The sequence below is a fragment of the Eurosta solidaginis genome, chromosome 2 (genome assembly GCF_040869045.1).
Source record: "Eurosta solidaginis isolate ZX-2024a chromosome 2, ASM4086904v1, whole genome shotgun sequence".
Classification (NCBI taxonomy): domain Eukaryota; kingdom Metazoa; phylum Arthropoda; class Insecta; order Diptera; family Tephritidae; genus Eurosta; species Eurosta solidaginis.
The window spans coordinates 223,398,388-223,421,268 of NC_090320.1; the positions used below are offsets into that span (position 1 = coordinate 223,398,388).

General features: G+C 36.8%; 1 protein-coding gene across 1 annotated transcript in view; it reads left to right on the forward strand.

The window, feature by feature from the left end:
• Window positions 1–20,714, forward strand: part of qua (villin like protein quail) — a 108,426-nt gene extending 87,712 nt beyond the window's left edge. Inside the window, exons 4-10 of the mRNA XM_067767115.1 lie at window positions 7,817–8,026; window positions 8,112–8,314; window positions 8,372–8,957; window positions 11,125–11,448; window positions 11,521–12,534; window positions 12,600–12,821; window positions 20,282–20,714. Of these exons, the coding sequence (XP_067623216.1) occupies window positions 7,817–8,026; window positions 8,112–8,314; window positions 8,372–8,957; window positions 11,125–11,448; window positions 11,521–12,534; window positions 12,600–12,821; window positions 20,282–20,395 (2,673 nt within the window). The 3' untranslated portion in view covers window positions 20,396–20,714. The remainder of the gene's footprint in view (window positions 1–7,816; window positions 8,027–8,111; window positions 8,315–8,371; window positions 8,958–11,124; window positions 11,449–11,520; window positions 12,535–12,599; window positions 12,822–20,281) is intronic.
• Window positions 20,715–22,881: the final 2,167 nt, after the last annotated feature.

A 22,881-nucleotide genomic window follows, 5' to 3' on the forward strand; every position in this document is an offset into this window, starting at 1 on the left:
CATAACACGAAGGGATTACGAGTCATACCATCTATATGGGAGAGTCCCTGCCTCGCCAGAGCGACGCATTCGAAGATAATGTTAACCGGCGTTTCATCCTCCAGCTCATAAAAATGACATATTTGTATATTGATTTAACTTAATAAGGCGATATCGTAGACTAAATGGTCCTATATAGTTGCTGGGAGTATACAAAATGTGGTCTGTCTCTGCCCTGGGAATTCAAACCAGTGTTGTATACTGCTTTATTTACCATTCACTTTCCCAAAGAAGGGCTCTGAATCCATATAATGCTGTTTAAGCACCCTGCTTGGCTAGGTAGTCTGCCTCTTCATTGCTTTCATGTCCCTGACGGGTGGGAACCCATCCTAACAAAATCTTGTTTTTGGCTTACTTATCATTTAGGACCCCAGTGCATTCATCCACTAGCTTAGAAGTAATTGTGTAAGACTGAAAGGCACGTAAGGCTCACCGAACCACACACACTGAAAATCCTGGGTTCCAGCGCCGGTCAAAGCATAATCAAAAATTATGAACAAGGCTTTTCAATCATTTGAAAAAATTTATTTTTGCGGGGTCGCTCCTCCGCAGTTATTTGGCAAACACTCCTCAGTCATGAAAAACTTCTCAAGTAAAATTCAGCCGTTCGGAGTCGACATAAAACAATTAGGTTCCGTCCCACCAATTTGTAGGAAAAATTAAATGAGCATGCCGCAAATTGGAAGAGAAGCTCGGCCTAAAATCTCTTCGGAAGTTATCGCGCCTTGCATTTTTTTGTTTTAGCTGCATAAGGTTTTCTTATATCAGAGAGGACCTCGTTGGGTCAGTGTTTTATCCGGTTTTTCTTTATATACAAAAATGCGCACCATTTTCGAAAATTTAAAATAAAAAAAGCTATGTTTTCGTTCGACTGATCAAAGGTTAATATTTTAATACGTGGAGGTGCGAAACATAATAATTGGCCTCATGGCCACTTGAGAAAAAAAACTTGACTTTATGACCATTTCGAAGGATGATCATTGTTATTCTAACCATACGAAATTTGATGTTATAATTATTTCACATGGTCACAAGGTAAGTTCACATTATGGCCGTTGGACTTATGTCACAAGGTCAGTTCACATTATGGCCATTGGATTTATGTCACACCTCCGAAGAGCGCACTTCCTATCTTCCGCTGTCACTGTCCAAGTTTAATTTATGAACGTCTGACCTTGGAAGGTAGTGACAAGTAATTACCCCCATCGTGAGCTTATAGTATCTGATTTTTTGAGATAAGACTAACCTTGTTTGTCGTAAGACTTGCACGTTATCATTGAAACTTTGCACCCTTCTTGCTTATTTGACAATGTGCAACGTTTCCTCCTTTTCATCTTCTTATTCTTATTGAGACAGCTACCGAATATTACGGCAAGCGTATCAGCCTGTGATTACCTTGGATCCCATGATTGAGCACCCAAAATAGATGTAAGCTGGACCCTATTCCAATTCCCCCTTATGCTACCTTCCTGCACACTCCTAATGACTTCTTGGCTGTCATTAAAGCGGCAATAATCTCGCACTATGAGAGTTGACGCTGCTGCATTTTACGCAGTATTCTTGGATAATCCCTACCGGTTTGGCTACGGCTACTACTTCCAGCTGGAGGACATCACATTGATCTGGTTTGTAGGACAACAACACAACATACCGCGGCACACATCTACCATTACTTTGGAACCAGCAATGTACACATTTATCACATCTTCTGCTATTTCCACATATTGTCCTTCTAAGATCCCCATCGAAGCGCAGACATGGGATGAGTCTGCCCAATAAAAAAAGACGCTGCAGTAATTCGAACGACCAGCATTCAAGTTGTATTAAGACCTTGATAGCCGCCATAAATACTTGATGGAAGAGAGTGTGGGATTGACCCCAGTGCATGCCAGGGTTATGTGTTTAATTGCTGGATATCATGTATGTTAGTGGAGATGATCTAATATGCATACTCCTCGCGCGCCTTAGCGGCAAAGTCACATTTGCCGATATTTTGAAAACTTCGCTTATCTGGGAGGCACCATTACTAGAAGAGGCAGCCTAGATATAAACCGGAAACTCAATCTTGCCAACAAAACTTCTACTTAGGCTGAATAGTGTATTTAAAATAATAATCCTTTCCTGCACACCTGAGGGTATCACTGCTTTATTTGTTTGGCACTACATATGTACATTAGAGTGGTCTTAAAAATTTGTTTTCCGCAAAAAGCCTGTACCGCCCCCACAATTTATTCCTTTGTATGTACGTAATAAATATCACAACTCCTGGGCAGATTACACCAGCTTAAGGCGTGGCACATTCCCATTGAAAATGCTCAAACCCATTTCTTTTTAATTTTCGAGAATAATGCTCGACAAATCTTATAAAAAGTTGTAAATATGCTGTTTTACTTATAAAGTATTTAGAACAAGAAAATGAAAAAGGAAAACAATTTTTGGAAATGGGCGTGGCACTTTCCATTTTTCAATTAAGCATTCAATCAACTCAATCATATCAAGTCAAAATCCTCTACACATATTTCTCCCACATTGGTTAAGGACCACGCCTATTTTATACACATTTTTTTTTTAAATAAAGAATAATAGACCAATGTAAAAGGCATTATCTTTGCGAAAAAAATCTTCATATCAATCGTATTTTACTTTCAAAATACCAATATAACAAGAAATTTAAGAAACTAAAATATTTGAAATAGGTGTTTCACCACTCCTTCTTCGACCATTCAATACTCTGCGTTTCGATAGCCATTACTGGAAGAAGAATTACTAGAACTATTGCGAAGAAAGTCTTTATCCTTATTTTTTATAAATATGAATATTTCTAATAAAATCGACCAAAATTATTTAATAAATACCCCCTTTGGCCAACTGTACGACACCGCTTAACCGTTTAAACGGTTATGGCCGTCCAACAAGGGGCGCCAATCGCTTCTCCGCTCCGCCAACTGTTTAAATTTTTTTTCCACTTGGTCTTTCCAGCGCAGTGGGGCCGCCCTCTTCCTCTGCTTTCATAGGCGGGTTCCGATAAACATATTTTCCTGCGCTATAATTCCCTGGATTGTGTTGATGGCTGCGTAAGGCTCGTACAGCTCATAATTAAATCTTCTTCGGTACTCGCCAACGCATAGGGGTCCGTAAATCCTTCGAAGAACTTTTCTCTCGAACACTCCCAGAGCCGCTTCATCTGATGTTGTCATGGTCCATGCTTCTGCACTGTATAGCATGACGGGTACGATAAGCCACTTGTAGAGCATGATTTTCGTTTACCGAGAGAGGACTTTCTTTCTCAATTGCCTACCTAGTCCAAAGTAGCATTTACTGGCAAGAGTGATTCTTCGTTGGATTTCAGAACTGATGTTGTTGCTTGTATTAATATTGGTTCCCAAATAAACGAAGTCTTCCTATTTAGAAATTATGGCTGACTCTTTACTCGATAACAGCCTGTACTTCGTTTTGTCCTTGTTCGCCATTAAACCTATCAATTTGTGTTAATTTGTTCTTGTCTTTAGTTTGGCAACGCTGCCTTTAATAAACCTGCTTTTTCAAAAATAGATGTCCCTGCTTGGCCTTTAGCCGCATGTACAAAAATATCACGACTTCTGTTTCTCCAGTCTAACAATGGTCCAGAGCATTCCCGTGAGAATTGAACGGGATGTAAGGCGCGATAACCTCTGAAGAGATTTTAGGCCAAGCGGGATACGGAGCTAGAAAACTCACTGGATGATGGCTAACATGTGTGAAGTGAGCGCGAATCATAATATCACTAGCTGACGACCACTGCCTAGAATCATGGAGGTGTGTTTATTTAATGATTTTGGGTGTATTTTATAAGAAGTAGTCCTCTTTTTACAGGAAATAAGTGTAAAGAGTTTCTTCACAGTAGGTCAATTCTTCTTCATCATCAAAAGAGGTTGCCACACCCATTTAAAAATGTTTAGGTTACGTCAAACGGTGTTCGAATTATGGCTTCAGAAACGGTACCCAAAGCATTTCCATTCATTTAATTGTTATAAATACACTTTAGAAGATAAATAGCATATTAACAAAGTTTTTATAAGGTTTTGTCGGGCATGGCTCTTGAAAATTACAAAAAAAACCGTTTCTGGGCATTTTCAATGAAAATTTGCCACGCCTTTACCTGAAGTTATCTGCCCAAGAGTGTGGAATTTTATTACCTACATGCAAAGGAATAATTTGAGGGGGCGGTGCAGCTTTTTCTTAAACTTTAAATTTTTTCATACAAAATATGTCCAGTCTAATGTACATACATCTGCTTTTTGTTACTTTTTTTAACGAACTGGTGCAATCATATCAAACTGGTTCGATTGCATCTCCCCATTGCTTGCGCTCATATTATCTAGTCGCAATCTATTCGTAAGCGCGTTAACTGCAGTTTAATTTGCTCTCACCTGCTGGCTATCTGCCGTTTGTCGCCTGTCGATTCACTCTGATCGATATGTGTCAATACAAAAATGTAAAAGCAAAATTTAACGGTTTAATTTTTTCCAGTTTTTCATTTTATTTTGTTTTCAATCAACCTATTGTTTCCAGATTTTCTACTTTTTCCAATGCAACTATGTCCTCTTTATTGAGTTATTGACTTATAATTATTGTATTATTATGATTTAAGTGCATACAATAAACGCTTGGGGTTAAATGGAACACAGTGGAGCATTTCACATGCAAAGATAAACAAATGTCCAAATATATGTCATAATTAACATTACATCACTCCCCGAAAAACGTGCGGCATTCAGCCCAATCACGCAATCCATCGTAGACTGTTTTTCGGTATTGGTAACATGCGAATTCGTCACACTGCTACCATTGTGAATGATAACTAACATTCGGCATAGACGTCAAAATTCCAAAGTGATTAGATCACCTGATTTGTAATTGCCTATCGCTGCCTCATTCTGTATCTCTTTCTATCATTCGCTGAAGATAGGCGCCGCCATATTGAACACCCTGTCAAAACGCTAAAAAATAGCCATATTGAACATCCTGTCAGGCAGTTGACAGGTAAGATATCACACTTAGTCATCATTCACAATGACTGCTACGATGGATTGCGTGATTGGGCTGTTTGTTTTAAATATTTTTCGCGTTTCGTAAATTTTCTCCGTTGGCAAGAACTTGTCGCAGAAATTTTCAAATAAACGTCAAAAGTTTACATTCCGAGTGAGCTCAGTGATGCCACTGTAGAGACGGTTGGAAACACGGTCGAATTGCATGATAGCAATTTCGTAACTTTTCCGAAAAAACAGTCTACGATGGATTACGTGATTGGGTTGATTGTCTGGCTGAACATTTATTTTCCTTAAAAAACTAGAAAAGTGAATCCTAGATTTCGCCAGCTACATCTCCTCTGTCTCACCCTCTTATTCTTCCTCTTTTGTTTCCTCTCTCTCTCCGTCCTTCCAGTTTACCTCAATCGACCCACTCTATATCCGTATCTCTTTTATTCTGCTGAAAATCTTCCACTTTTCCTATTACTATTCCTCACCTTACAGAAAAACTATACGAAGGCGGCAGCGGTACTTATCTCTCATGTTTCTGCGAAGATTCCAGCGCACAACTACTTGCCACCTCCCTCTTTATTTCTTTTTAAATTTTTCTCTTTTTAAACGTTTTTATTTAGCTTGACTCTGTGTAGCAGCCGCCCAGAAGGCCGGCCGGCCAATAAGCTACAAGCTTGAAGCTTGAAATATAGTTCACAACCCGATGACAATGCAATAAGAAGAAAATATCGCCGCTAGGTGGCGCAGGTATCGAGATATTAAAAAAATCGTGTTTGTGCTCCTAGAGCAAGAGCCCGTGACTGCCAGACCTTCGTCATTTTATAAAAGTTGAAATTTCGTCAGTGCATACTTCCAACTGAAGCAGGATCGTTAGTCTATTATAAAACTTGAGTCATAGTGGCTTGAACAGATATCGTGCAAACATTTTGCAGAAAAATATACCTTTCTTTCGTCATTTTATAAAGAATGATTTTCATATATGGTCTTCGTCACGATATAAGAAGCAACTAGCCTCATTGCCTGACACTTTCCATAGTGGCTTTGATTAGCCAGACACGAAGACTATTTAAATTAATGTTGTGAACACAAGCGTTTGCAAACATTGGTCTACAATTCAAAAATTTTATCCATGGTCCTTGAACAATTTTATTTATGTAGATACGCCGACGATTATACGATTTTCACCCATGAGTTACGCAATGCCACCGTGGTGTGATGGTAGCGTGCTCCGCCTACCACACCGGATGCCCTGGGTTCAAACCCCGGGCAAAGCAAAATCAACAATTTTAGAAATAAGGTTTTTCAATTAGAAGAAAATTTTTCCAAGCGGGGTCGCCCCTCGGCAGTGTTCGGCAAGCGCTCCGGGTGTATTTCTGCCATGAAAATTTCTCAGTGAAAACTCATCTGCCTTGCAGATGCCGTTCGGAGTCGGCATAAAATCATGTAGGTCCCGTCCGGCCAATTTGTAGGGAAAATCAAGAGGAGCACGACGCAAATTGGAAGAGAAGCTCGGCCTTAGATCTCTGCGGAGGTTATCGCGCCTTACATTTATTTTTTATTTTAGTTACGCAATGACATCCACTTAGACTGCTTATGATTTCGAGGGCGGTATCCTTGGCCGAATAGTCACTCCCTAACGTTTCAAGGTGTTTCTCTGGTGTTGCTCGGCAGCATAACGCCACAAAACATCCGTTAGAAAATCTTCGGAGGTACACCTAGAGCTTCTAGGAAGGTGACGCCGACGAAGGTGTGCGTTCGAAGTCGCAGTCCTATAGCTTCTGTGCTGGCATATGTTGTGAGGGTCAGGAGGCGTGGTACCGACTAGTGGTCGGGATTGCTACGTATTAATAGAACATTAATAGCAACCGCAAGTCGCCTTTGTGCGTGACCGCCAAGGAGCCACAAATAATTTAAAGAAATTGTGTTCGCGACGATTATTAGGAGTTAACCCCAGGGCTTTGCACGAGATATTTTATGTATCTCTCTTTCTTGTCAGCAAACGCAGCAGTACCAATTCCTAAGACCCGGGTTAGGTTCGAAGCCTCTCTGGAGTAAGCGAACGAGGGACAATCCCTCCGCAAGGAGCTACTCCTGAAAATTGTTGAACGATCTGCAAGATTTTGAGGCAAAACCGACGAATTTTTCCGAAATGGCCAAAACGTTCATTTCCTTAAATACATACAAACAAAACCTTTACTAAATATTATTTTTTTAAATAGAAAAATCAAGATTTTTAAAGTAATAAAATGATCGGTGTAAACCTCTACTGCTCAGGCAATCCATTAGCGCCGGCGGTCTTGTTTTTTAATCTGGTTATTGCTTTCTGACTACATCATAATCGGATAGGGGAACATAAATCCCATGATCATCCGTGTGGGACTGGGGTCAATATTCCCTGGACGGTACCTCACTGTCTCCATTTGGGTGGGCAGAGAATGTTTTCCTTCATGGGGCCAAAATACCTTCTTCACCCACCCTGGTGTTAAATTCGCCAAGCACGACTTCAACATCATGGCGGAGACAACGCTTGTATGTGCGTTCTAAGCCTTCATAGAATGCGCCTTTCAATTATAAATTTAAAAATGTGACTCTTGTTCGGCTAGCGGTGAGACGTTCGTCCACATGCGACAAAGTCTCTTTATGTAATAATAAATTTTGCTCTGTAATTTTAAACTAATATAAAATGCACTTTCTTTATTCTAATAATATAAAAATTTAAACACTTAAAAATGGTTTTATTCTCATTGAATTTTCAGGAAGTCTGTTCGAATTCCATATTAGACGTAAAAGTGGATGCGTCTTTTCGAAAAATTCCCAAAAATGCGATTTGCTTTCACATTTGGAAAATCGAAGAAGATCGTTTGGAAGCCGAACCCAAGGCGCTGTATGGCAATTTCGTTGATGATTGTGCCTACATTATTTATGCAGCAGGATCCAAGGGTACCTACGTTAATCAGGATACCATAGTGAGTACAATAAATGGCTGAATATGAGAATGTAGAATCTCTTACAACCACTTGTTGTCTTTTTTTATTTTTAATTACCGTATAGACACGTGAAACAAAGTCTGGCACCTATTTAGAACGTTTCATACACTTCTGGCTGGGCGAGAAGGTCTCTGAACAGAAGCGTTCTAATGTAGCGCATAAAATTCAAGAGCTGGACTCCTATTTCAACAACATAGCGACTGAATATCGTGAAACGCAAGGCAATGAGAGTGCGCGTTTCTTATCCTATTTCAGAAAGGGTTTTACGTAAGTAATTTTCATTGGCATATAAAATATAACTCGTAATAATTGAACCGATTTTAGCATCCTCTCAAGTAACTTGATCGGTTCGAAAAATCCCAATCGGCTTTATCAGCTACATGGGCGTAAATGGTTGCGTTGCATTGAAATGGATAGCATATCATGGGACTACTTTGGGTCCGACTACATCATGCTGCTCAAAACTGAAACGAATACATTTATTTGGATTGGACGCTCGAGCAGTATAGCGGAACGGCGCAGTGCACTTGATTGGATTACAAAATTGGGTGTTAATATAAACGATGTTACGATTGTAGACGATGGATATGAACAATCGATGCCTGAGAAATTGAAGAATCAGTGGAATGCATTTTTACCACTTAGCCAACGTGTTGTCAGCCAAATATCAGCGTTAGCCGATATCCAACATAGCAATAAATTAAAAATATATAAATGTGGATATCGTGGTACACGTTTGCATTTGGATCAGATGGATGTGGTTATACCGACTAAAGAAGATCTGAGTGATACTAGTACAGCTTATGTTTTGGATGGTTTCTTACAAGGTGTTTGGTTGTGGGTTGGAAATATGGCACCACATCAGGATAAGATCAGCGCAATGGGTAATGGACGGGCCTTTGTAAAGAAGGTAAGTAAATATGAATGAAGATTGTGTATGGTATGCAAGGATGTGCGAAGCATGCTACCACCACACCACGCGGCCGTCCGTTTGAACATAAATACAGAGCGTTAATCTAAAAAGTTAAGCCGACATGTAGCCCCTTGCACTACCACGAGGAAAATGATATGTTTGGAGCATAAACCAGAGTAATTTTTGAACGAAATTATTAGCACCCCCAGCGGCTTAGAATATTACCGCGACAGGCACGTATGCCGTAAGAGTCCCACAGACCTAAAAATTTCGACAAGGTGCCAAGTCGTTTCCGAGATGTTCGGGCTAGTACCTTAATGGTTATAAATTAAAGGACGTACCTGATCAATATTTGACAAAGAGCCACCATCATCAATAATATAACCCAAACCCTTCTTCGGAATAACGGTAATTGTGCCGAGAAAATTTTGTCACATATTTTTCTTATGTACGAGGCTTGAGAAAAGGCAACTTCCTATCGTTCAATTTTTTAATTTGATACTCGAGAAGATGCTGTCATTAAAGAAAGTATCGGATCATTCACGCTTGGGCAGCCACTTCACTATTGACTGATATACATTCGAAACTTAGAAGATCTTCCTGTCCTGCCAGAAAGTGTTACTTTGAATGTAGTCGCCAATTTAAAAGTAGGCAAATCATCATACCTGTCCAGATGTCTCGCTATCCCTGATGATAACGGTATGTACCATAGGAGATACAATTATGAGCTGTATGAGCTTTAAATAGACATGAGCATAGTGCAATGAATAGCAGTGTCGCTGGCTAAATCATGTTATGAGAAGATGTTCCGGCTTAGAAAGCATTCCTATCAGCACCCGTTTTTGGAAGCAGGGGAGAGGAAACCTCCGTTGATTTGGGAGGGACCGGTGGGGAAATTATTTAATATCCTTGGTGCTCTCTATCGGCGTGAATTATCGCAAAACAAGGAAAACGGATGTGACTTTTTACGCAACGGTCAAAATCAGTTTGGTCTTGTCGATTTCCCTAAGCCCCCTATCCCCCCTTCCGCACGTTTAATCGCATCCTTTAGGTAATCATCTTGCACCGTAACGTGCAGCTGATTCATCCTGTCAAGTTGAATGTACTCCTCCAAGAGTGCGGAACATAGGCCAGTTTGATGCAACCTTCAAAGATTTTTTTGAGCTCTTCTTAAATCATACCACCTGCCATCTGCAGCATAGCACCGAATATCCTATCTGTATACGGCGACTTACACCTGGTAAAAGCTTTGGTTTCCTCACAAACCACGGTACTGCAAGCATCATAGTGTCGATGTTGTTTTCGATCTCTTTCGCATCATCGCCCAAGGGAAATGTGTATTGAAAAGCTGATCATGGGACTCTTATTATTTCTCTCAAATGGAACTCTCTTTAAACTCACTGTTTCACTGAAGCACTTGAAATCCGCATGCAAGTTTCCTAGCCCTGTGATTTCACGTTTATGAATCTTTAAAAGAGCTCTATACTAGTCCCAGCATGACTTGCGTTTCCGACGACTTGCCCCCTGTATCACCACTCCACAGAAAGAAGCCTCCTCAAAGGGTTCGCCCGAAGCCACTTCACTGTGTTGCATTGCAGGTTTATCTGTAAGGCACGCAGCATCATGTAGCTATTTGTGCTCTCCAATTTCCTCTGTGCCCTCATTTTTTCACGCTGAATTAAGGTTCTATAGGTTCCTTTCTTTATAAAGTATTATGACTGTTGTTCTTAGAATTGTCCTTTCTGTGGCGTAAATAACCACCGTCCATGCGTCAGCATATTTTCTAAGCTCTGGGTATAACATATTCTCCGCCTTCTGGTTTATTTCAAGAATGTAGTATTTTAACCCTTTTCATTGGATGGGGATACGTGAAGTATTTTTCAATCCCGCGTCTGCAACGTGTCCCTGCAGCCTTTGTACCAACAAGACGAATTAGATTTCTGAGCGCACGGTTTTTCGACAGTCTGGTGGATGTTCGTTCGGTACTTAAGTTCATGAGAGAAATAAGCCCAACCAAAGAAAATAAATTTGAAAAAGGTACCCGTGACATTCGATAGTATCGGTACCGTTTCTGGTTGTTAAAAATGTATGAGCCTTAAATAGTTTCGATGTTATTTCTTAGTTACAAGATTCATTTCAATACAAAATCGTATTATTTTTTCAGAAAAAGTATCCATACTCAACGCCCGTTATACGAGTGGTACAAGGTCATGAGCCTGTAGAGTTCATACGTCTCTTCCCTAACTGGCCAATCGATGTAAGTGAATCCATAACACCCATAAAGCCAACTTCGACAGTATTTAAACGTTTTGATGCGCTAACGCTTAGTCAACGCCCGAAAATGGCCGCTGACACCCAACTAGTTGACGATGGTAGTGGCGAGCGTAAGATCTACCAAGTGACTAAAGATCAAGTGATCGAGAAACCAGCAGCCAAAACAGTTATATTTTTAACAAATCACTGTTATGTGGTTGAATATACCGTTATGGTGAGTTTTCTATCCTTTGATATGTTTTATATAAACCAAATATCTATCATCATTTTGTTCCTACTTATCTAGTTACCAACTACATGCCTCGCCGATGCACAAAATGTGGGCATTAGTACGATTATCTACCAATGGAACGGTAGTGAAGCAAATACTGACGATACTACACACTGTGAACGCTTCGCTATGAGTACATTCGAGAAATTGAAACAGAAATCAATGTTCGTACAAATGAGCGAATATGATGAGACACCACATTTCCTACAGATATTTGATGGTAAATTGATTATACTCCAAAGTGATAGATCGATGTCATATCACAACAACATTATTAATAGCATCAACAACAACAATATCAATGTAAATTATATCAATAGTGAAACAGCGTTATTGAATCGCGATTACTTCGTGTTACGCATCTATGGTGATACGAGCTATAACTCAAAAGCTGTTGAGGTTTATCCTTTGACCTCAATGAATGCCAAAGAATGTTATGTAGTTAAGACAACACATGTTTGGGTATGGTGTGGTCAAAGTTCAACAGGTGATGCACGTGAAATGGCCAAGAATGTTGGCAATCTCCTAGGCGAATGTTCACTGATCGTAGAGGGTAAAGAACCGAAGGAGTTTTGGCGTTCTGTATCGATGTATATGTCGCAACCGTTAATCAATGGTTGTAGTAGCTCAAGTAACAGTAGTAATAGTAGCAGTGTATCACCACAAAATGGTTCTTATATCAATAACAACAATGCTACTAGCTTGACAAAATTACGTCTATTACCACAACTTTTCTTGGTTTGGTTACAACGTGGCAAATTTTATGCAAAAGAAGTTATTGGCTATGAGCAAAACGATCTCGCTCCAGAATGTACTTTTGTACTAGATACGGGCTTACTCTCTTACCTCTGGTTGGGTAGACAAGCTTCTACGTATGAGAAGGAAAAATATATGAAGTTAGCTCAGCAATATTTGGAGTCGGTGCCGATAGCACGTCGTCCAACGACAGCAGTGGCTGTAATTCGCCAGGAAGAGGAACCAAACACATTTAAGGGTTTGTTTGAGACTTGGGATCATAATATGTGGAATGTAAGTAAATAAGTTTTTATTTAGAGTTTATAACAAAAATTATTTCGATTTTCTTCGCTCCATAGAACTATGTGACCTATGACATGAAGCGTCAAAACATTATGAAACATGGCAATGCAGCACATATGAATGGCACTATTATAAATGGATTAAACGGTAATGGCTTGGTTCCGCCAGTGTTGAAAAATAACCAAAAAGATTTTGATCGTCATCACAAATATCCAATAGTTATATTGCAGCAGGAAATCGATTTATTGCCTCCCGAAGTGAACCCATTGAAGCGTGAGGTAAATATTTAAATAGCCTAAGCAATTTCGATACTGTTCTGTAAAGTGTATCACGATGCATAGAGCATGGTTAGATTAGGTTGAATTGGCCGGTCTGGATGTTTAAACAGAGCTTTGCTCAACGACCAAACTCAAAAACCTATCAGAAATCACGGTCTTGGCAAATACTTTGGTATCGTCTCGATCTACATCTTGATATTATTAAAGAACTGTTTTGAGATTATTTCGAGTTATTTCTGAATTATTTTCGACCTATTTCGTAACCATGTGGGAAATATTTTAGGACCGTCTCGTTATTATTTCTTGATCGTTTAGGTACTAGATATTTCAGGATTTCTTTCGAGATTATTTCGAAAGCGTTTTGGAACCGCTACGGGACTATTTTAAGACAATTTTGGATTTGGATTTTTTCCCGGCCTTGTTAGGAATATTTTAAGACCTTTTCATTATTATTTACAGAATACTTAGTTATCATTTCATAATCATCTTTTTGTTTGCAATTTTTTACGACTTTGAGAATTTCCTATTGTTTTCGAACCATTTCAACATAGTTTTGCCGTTTGACTTGAACAGGTTAGGTTGAGCTGGCGCGTGGCGCGTCAATTTGTTCATAATGTTACCAGATTTCCTCGATTATTTCATATGGATTGGGAAAACCATGATACAAAAAATGGAGGTAATTCCATTTAGTGTGACGTTAGCCACTTGACTTTTGCGGGGACAATGACAATTACACCAAAAACAAGCTACCAGACTGAAAAATGTTACGAATTTTTCAAATTTTGATGGATTTCATAATAACGAATACGACTAAATTTCTTTCATAGTTATTTTAAATAAAAAAGAAAAAAAATGAGCCTTGGAAATATTTTAATACGAAATATCAGCATAGAAAAGAAGGTTTTTAATAAGTTTTTCGAGCTCCTGAAAATTGTTTTGGCGAAAGAAACATGGATCGAAGTATGCAAAGCAAGTGAATATAGCCTTCTTAAGTGTCCGTAGGTTTGCTCAGAACATTTTGACAAAACATACGCGTTTGTCAATTGCTTGGGAAGGAGGTCCTTATAAACCCACACCGCAATTTCTTGATAAATTGGCTACAAGTCCACATTTTTTATTTTTTTATTTATTGTATAATTCAAGCGTTGCGCTTTAGGAGGGAATTGTTAAACTATTTTTTAGGGAGAACATTACCCTGTAGCTCTGCAGGTTAGCCACTAGTTAGGAGAGTGTTTCTGCCCGTTGTACCCGGGATCACCTTTGGGGCAGCCCCGCCTATACACATTCTGTGCCCTTTTAGCATTGACATAGATGTGCAGACTTTGGAGGTACACTTTTTCTCAACATGCCTTGAGAAATATCCACTGTAGGGGCATGATAATAGGGCCATGCTAGAACAACAGAATTTTTTTCTGTATAGGGGTCAAGCTGTCATAAAGATATGAGTCATTATCCACTATTTTTCCATAAAATTGCATATTTTACTGTATTCTCAATCAACATATATGCACACAAATCGTGCTAAGGCATATTATTATTGTCTCAGATGACCATTGCGTTTTCATCCAAAAGGAAATTTCCATCTCGAAAAACCACAATTTCGCCTTAACCAGTAACGGTATGGCAACGCTTCTGGCAAAACAACAAACATTATGAAACTTCAAAAATCCCCAAATACGTCAAAAAATTTTGAGTGGAACTACCTTCTTTTTTGTATCATGGGGAAAACAACGGTTAATGAAGGAATCTTGCTCTTCAACTTCAGTAAACAAATTTTCGTCTTTGAATATTTTACACTCATTTTAATCAGGGTTCAAAGAATGTTTGAAATATAATTTTCTTCCAAAAAAATATGCTTCGAATTTTTTTGTTCTTATCATTCCCAAATATTTCAAATTTATTGAAATATTTATACAGCTGGAGTACAGGTTCAACTGCTATCACAAATAAAAATTTTTGAAATTTGAATTTTTTGAGTAAGCACAGGAATTTGTTCGCAAATATATGAAATTTTTTATTTATCTTTTCATTTGTAATACGAGTTTATTTAAAAACAAACATTTGTTTTCATTCTCCAAAGAGTTTCCTTCATAGATCATACATAAAAATTGTTTACACGGTGTTTTGTGTGAACTAGTGTTTGGAATGGGCAGAGTTTCACATATTGACAAAACAAAATTAGTGCAATACAATGCAGACACAAATTTGTGTAAGTATCTTCGTTTTGAAAAAGAATTAAAAGGACATCTCTTGGGAAACATAAAACGCAATTATGAAACAGTTCATAAACATATTTTTGGTACTAATTTCATCGAAACAGATCTGGTAAGAAGGCGTCAATTAACGAAGGCACCATTAAAGTTAAGCAGGGAGGAGTTTTGGAACTGCTGCGTTGGATTAGTAACAATTAAAAACATGCCCTTTAGAATTTTTGACGATGAAAAATACTTTAAGAGATTGCTTCAGCCATATAGCGAACCCTACTCTTTAACTATAAATTCAAAAAACTTTACTGATCATTTAAGCTTGTGCGCTACTAAAATAAAAACCAAATTAAGACATATTTTAAAAGATAGAACTATAAGTTTTAAAATAGATGTGGCAAGCCGAATGGGTAATAGAATATTAGGAATAAACGTTCAATACATAAAAGATTATAAAATTATGCTCCATACAATTGGTATGATTCAATTACGACAAAGGCATGGCTCAAGTTTCATCAAGGATGAAATATCAAAGTGCTTAGATAGTTACGGAATATGCCTAAAACTTTTAAGGTTTTTTTCTTGACCTACTAAAAAATTTTGATATTTTGACGAACATTAGCAACACTAAGGGATACTATCATCTATAAGCCGATACTAAGCAGTCACTTGTATCTACATAAACAAATCAATCATTATGTCTACACATATGTACATACAGCAGCGGAGAGATACTCACAAAAGTATGCAATCATCAGCGAACTACTAAATTCTAGAAGGAGAAACGCCTAGAAATACGCCAACGAGCAAACCGAAGAGTATAAAAGCAGCACCAGCTGAGGCATGAGCAATCAGTTTGATTTAAGCACGCTATTGGTTGTGAAGTATCAGTGGTATTGTGAAGTACTTTATTAAAGACCATTTTGCATAATTAAATATTGGAGTTATTTATTCAACAATTTATCGATGAACGTTAGTAGAAGGTGTAAAATAAGCAAAGTTTCAGTAAATTCGTTACAATAGGGGGACTCATGTAACCGTATAAATGCTTATAAAGTGTGTAAACGTATAAATTTATCTAGTGCGTAAACGAGCTGTCAAATTTTGTATGAAAAATCATTTACACAATTTGTATAAATTTATGCGCACATTTCATTGTGTAAACGCGGTAAACTCAAAGGAATGCAACCTTGCAGACATTACAGCAGGCATTTTCATCAGAAATCTCCAACATCAGCAAGTAAAGGCGTTTTAGTTTTGATTTTTCACTTAATCTTGGCATTTTTTAATTTGTATAACAATCAAAAAAATTTTGTTTGGCAATAATACAGCTGATAAACAATCAAGTTTATCAAGAGTATTACTAGGTGCGTTCATATAACAGCGTTTTTAAATGGATATAATTTTACACCTTATAAGTTTATAAGCTTTCATGAGTCCCCCTAATATGTATACCCCGTCCGACCCAAAAATGTCCGCTAAAATCGTTAGCGATAACCGTTTTTTGAAAAAACAATTATTTTTTAACGTTTTTAGCGGATATTTTTGGGTCGGACAGGGTATACGTGAAAATTTTAGAAACAAATAAAAATTTGTTTAGTAGATCATGAAAAAACCCTAAAACTCAAAGTCGAAAAAAAGTAAAAAAAAATAAAATTTCGCAGGCTCGAAAATTATTTTTTTCGGGTATGCGTAGTGGAACTTTTTTTCCTGAGCCCGAATCCTATCGAAAAATCGATGGCGCGATATCGGTTAACTTTCGTCCATACAAATCGACCCACCCTAATGTATATGTCTTCATAATTATTATACTTCGCAACTAATTATAGCGGTTATAAATAAAGTCGGGTGACGAAACCAAAATTCGTTTATGTACATTATCTTCTCCGTTGGTACTTAAAAATAAAGAAAAGTGTTTCTTACATAGCCGAAATACTTGTCGGGAAGCCCCTATACATGGACACTGTGATAAGAGAGTGATATGAGACTTTGTTTACATTAGAAAATCAACGGTGCCATGGCATCGCCATCGCAGCCTTTCCTACTAAGGGCCCGGCCGCTTCATATGCTTGTCACAGCATCTTTAAGTTTGTCACAGATCAGGATAAGTTTGTCCAGTTAAAAAACGTGGAAATAAAGTGGCAAATAGGAGTACTATACCACTCGTCAAGTACTAGTGACTCAGATTTTGTTAACTATCTCGAAACAATAGTAGCGGAAATATGTGACACAACGTATAACAATGCAATCATTGGTGACTTTAATATCAATATGAATAGAGAATCGATATGTAGTCTGAGGCTAAATGAGCTGTTTAACACATTTTCCATGTATCAAAAAATTAACTTTAACACGCGTATAGCAGAAGGCTCTGTGACCAAAATCGATTTCAAACGAGGAACCTACCATGTGTAAAAGGCTTGATACTTATAAAATATCAGACCACGAGACAATTATGTTCAGTATTAATATCAAAACTGAGATCCCAAATAGAACGCTGGCTAGAATAACATCATGGGAAAAATATAGTAGTGAGAACATATTAGCACTACTAAGAAACGATAATTTTTCAGAAATACTGAGTCAAAATCTGAATGACATGGTCACATACTTAGACTTTTGCTTATTAAATTGAATGCAACAGTTAACCTGCGTTAAAGAAATAAATATTAAAATAAAAAACAAGTGGTACGATTATGAACTGATAAATTTAAATAAAAGGAAACTGTTGGCTTACAATGCTGCAATAAGTAACGGAGACTGGTCTGAATACACAAGCATCAAAAAAGAATACAAAAAACTGATAAAAATAAAAAAAAATTAAATATATGGAGCATAAAATTACAACAAACAATGTTGACAGCAAGTTAATGTGGAAGTACTTGAAGCAAACTATATTCTACCAAGATATGAGAGATAATATAACGGTGATACAGCTCGAAGGTCAGCGGATTGATGATAAAAACCGTATAGCTGAGGTGTTAAATATATTCTTTGTGGAAAGTAAAGTGCAAATAAATGAAAGCATTGAGATAATTGAGAACGACTGTAATCACTTTAACACTAACACTTCTTTTAAATTTGCTGAAGTAAATACAGAAAATATAGAGGAAATTGTGAAAAGCTTTAGCCACAAGATTGGTGACAAAAAACTGTTAACGGAGGGAGTTATTAAAAACACTATGCCTTACTTAGGTTATTTCTACTCACAAGTCGTCAACGAGAGTTTAAAAATAGGAGAAGTACCGGAAGAATGGAAAATAGCAACAGTAGTACCTGGGAAAAAAGTAAAGAACACCGTTAAACCTGAAGAACTTAGACCAATAAATACCTTGCCAAACACTGAAAAAACTTTAGAAAAAGTGGTAAAAAATCAATTAATTGAATATATTGAAAGAAACAATATTTTTATTAAAGAGCAATCAGGGTTTCGTGACAAACACTCTTGTGAAACAGCTCTTACATGGGTTATTTCTCAGTGGAAAGAAGATATGCGAAGAAAAAAGACTATATTAGTGGTATTCATTGACTTTAAAAAAGCGTTTGAAACTATTGATCGGAACCTGATGGTAACGAAATTGAAACGAATCGGAATTGAAGGTATTGAGTTGAAGTGGTTCGAAAGCTTCCTAACTAATAGAAAGCAATATACAGTGATTGATGAAGCAATTTCAGATAGCGTACCGATTAACATAAGACTTCCACAGGGCTCAGTCTAAGCGCCAATCCTGTTCAACGTATACATAAATGATATTGCCTCGTCAATAAAGAACTGCAAAATAAAACTTACTGTTGACAGTAAGTGAAGAAAATATAGGCGTGGCCTTTGAAAAAATGCAGGAGGACTTGAGTTCTCTCTACATTTGGTTGTGTAAAAGCAAGTTAATAGTAAATGTGGAAAAAACAAATTACATGGTTATATCCACATCAAATAAACTAAATTTAGAACCACATACTTTAAATATAAAAAACGAAACCATTAGGGAGGTAAAGAAAAGCAAATATCTCGGCGTCATAATTGACAATAAATTAAAATTCTGTGATAATGTTGACTACGTAGTGAGTAAAATCTCAAAGAAAATTGGATTTATGAAAAGAACATGCAAATATTTAAAAAGGAAATATAAAATATTAGTATATAAATCCATCATAAAACCCCATTTTATATATTGTGCCAGTGTTTTGTTTATCACACGGACTCACAAATAAACAAGTTGCAAAAAATGCAAAATAGAGCAATGGGACATATACTCAACGCGCGGTACGACACAAATATTTCATCAATGCTGAACACTCTTAAATGGCTGAACGTAAAGCAACTAATCTCTTTTCACACAATGAAATATATATACAACATTAAGACAGCAGCACTTCCGGACTACCTGAGAGAGAACTTAAGCCACAGCAGTGATACACACACCTATCCTACTAGAGATAGACACAATTTCACAATACCACGTTGCCACACAGAAAATGGAAAGCTAGATCTGTACTATAAAGGCTTGAAAATTTTTAATGAGTTACCTGCAGATATTAAAACGTGCAATAATTTGAAGAAATTTAAAAACCTATTATATAATTATTGTAAAACATATATTTAGTACGAATTATATAAAATCAAAAGGATTATAGGCCATATGGCTGTCGATAAATAAATAAATAAATACGAGGTTTTTTCGTTTCGCAATTCATTGCAACTGTTTTCAGTGTTGCAAGTTCAAAATCTAAAGAAGAACTCTGTAATACACGCGTCACTTTATAAAGCAAACCACTTATGCCAATCGTGGTGAACAGTAGGCGAATATTTCGGAGTGGACTCATTGAAGCTCAGCTAAAATCTGAATCCCCACACCTTTAGGTTATCGTGTCTCACAAATAGGTTGCTTTTGTACCGCAGGGCGCGGGATCGAGAACGCAATAAGCCCCCGCAACACATATATCTGCTGAAATGCCTATGGTAAATAGGGGGAATGTTTGCTTAAGAATATATAAAAAAAAATCAAAATTGTATAAATGAAATGAAAGCAGAATATTTGTCAAAATTGTATAAAGGCATAGAATGTAAAAAAGTTGTTTGTCCGAATTTATAGAATATTTAATTATTCGTCAGTAATAAATGAAAACAAATGTTTGTTTTAAAATTGATTCGCAGACGGTATAAAAAAATTAAATGAATGAATTGTAATTCTTTGTAAAATATTTTTTCTGATTTTAATGTGAATACATTACTTACTAATTTTCCATTTATTTTCCTAGGTTCACTTAACACATGATGACTTCGTCTCCCTCTTCAATATGTCTTTTTGGGAATTTGACGAGCTACCCGCGTGGAAAAAGCAAGAGTTGAAAAAGAAATTCAAACTTTTCTAGGATTTGAGAAATGTTTACACTTCTTATATACTACTGCATTTCTTTCATTACGTTTTATATATTCTTGTAAAATGAATTTGTTAAAATCCTAAAAATTTGTATATTTTAAAGTATTGCGAAAGAGAAGAATTATGAAATTTAATTATATACAAATTATGGTATATAATTATGTATTTTTAATCAATGTTTACAATTTGAAACTTTGTAGTACTGAATTATTGCTCATACAAATATGTAATTGTATGTAAATTTGTTTTTATGGAAAAAACTTTGTCACTTGAAATATTTTATTAATACAAATTTGTATTTGCAAAAGGTCCTTTTAATTGTCATTTTATTTTTATTTTATAATATTTTATTAGATTTTCTTCCACTAAGCCGATTGGGATTATTGTGATTAAAATGGTTTCGGTTTTGTTCTTTTTTAAATAGAAACAAGTAAGGACGGGACTGTCTACTGGTGTGTCGAAGACTTCATACCTTTCATGAATGGGGCTGAACAATAACCTTAACCCATTCGTTATATCCAAATAATCGGGTGTATAGAATTTTATGTTTATTATTCTATATTTATTAACTCAAATAAAACTCAAGCTAAAACTAAGAAGAACAATGTCTTATCTTAAAAGGGAAAGTCCCAAATTAAATTATGTGTTGAAATTCAAAGTATTACTAGACGTTGGCTGTAGCTGCTAAAATTCAGCTGTTCTATGATGTTGCCACATATTGCTGCAGGGTTCGATTTGGGTAGTCACTACACCACCCCCTTTCCAGAAAATTCGCCGATGTGCTGGCATCAATACTTATGGCCTGTGTTATTGCCGCTAATTCTTCTCAATCATCATTGTGTATGCCTTGGGGTATTTGTTAACAAACAGGTATGACCCGTCGTTAGGTGCTTTCAACGGCTTTTTAATTGTATCGTCGCGTAGAAAAACATGGCTGCATAAGCGCAGTTCCTTGGGAACAAATACCGCAGGTTTACCATGCTGTGACGTTTGTATTGGTCGAATGGTCTCGAAATGCCGTCGTAGTGTCTTAGGTGTCGTAAAAAATTATGTTGGTTGTTTGAAAATAATTCCTTGGTTTGTGTTTGCAATTGCGTTTGCGTACGCGTATGCGTTATCGATTCTTTGCTTTGTTTTTTAAGTCCACCAACACGTCGTAGTGTCTTATGCGGCAGTTACTCACGAACGTACGTGCCAAAAACGTGTCAGCTTTATAAAGTGACGTGTGTATTACAGAGTTCTTCTTTAGATTTTGAACTTGCAACACTGAAAACAGTTGCAATGAATTGCGAAACAAAAAAACCTCGTATTTATTTATTTCTTTATTGACAGCCATATGGCCTATAATCCTTTTGATTTTATATAATTCGTACTAAATATATGTTTTACAATAATTATATAATAGGTTTTTAAATTTCTTCAAATTATTGCACGTTTTAATATCTGCAGGTAACTCATTAAAAATTTTCAAGCCTTTATAGTACAGATCTAGCTTTGCATTTTCTGTGTGGCAACGTGGTATTGTGAAATTGTGTCTATCTCTAGTAATATAGGTGTGTGTATCACTGCTGTGGCTTAAGTTCTCTCTCAGGTAGTCCGGAAGTGCTCCTGTCTTAATGTTGTATATATATTTCATTGTGTGAAAAGAGATTAGTTGCTTTACGTTCAGCCATTTAAGAGTGTTCAGCATTGATGAAATATTTGTGTCGTACCGCGCGTTGAGTATATGTCTCATTGCTCTATTTTGCATTTTTTGCAACTTGTTTATTTGTGAGTCCGTGTGATAAACAAAACACTGGCACAATATATAAAATGGGGTTTTATGATGGATTTATATACTAATATTTTATATTTCCTTTTTAAATATTTGCATGTTCTTTTCATAAATCCAATTTTCTTTTAGATTTTACTCACTACGTAGTCAACATTATCACAGAATTTTAATTTATTGTCAATTATGACGCCGAGATATTTGCTTTTCTTTACCTCCCTAATGGTTTCGTTTTTTATATTTAAAGTATGTGGTTCTAAATTTAGTTTATTTGATGTGGATATAACCATGTAATTTGTTTTTTCCACATTTACCATTAACTTGCTTTTACACAACCAAATGTAGAGAGAACTCAAGTCCTCCTGCATTTTTTCAAAGGCCACGCCTATATTTTCTTCACTTACTGTCAACAGTAAGTTTTATTTTGCAGTTCTTTATTGACGAGGCAATATCATTTATGTATACGTTGAACAGGATTGGCGCTAAGACTGAGCCCTGTGGAAGTCCTATGTTAATCGGCACGCTATCTGAAATTGCTTCATCAATCACTGTATATTGCTTTCTATTAGTTAGGAAGCTTTCGAACCACTTCAACTCAATACCTTCAATTCTGATTCGTTTCAATCTCGTTACCATCAGGTTCCGATCAATAGTTTCAAACGCTCTTTTAAAGTCAATGAATACCACTAATATAGTCTTTTTTCTTC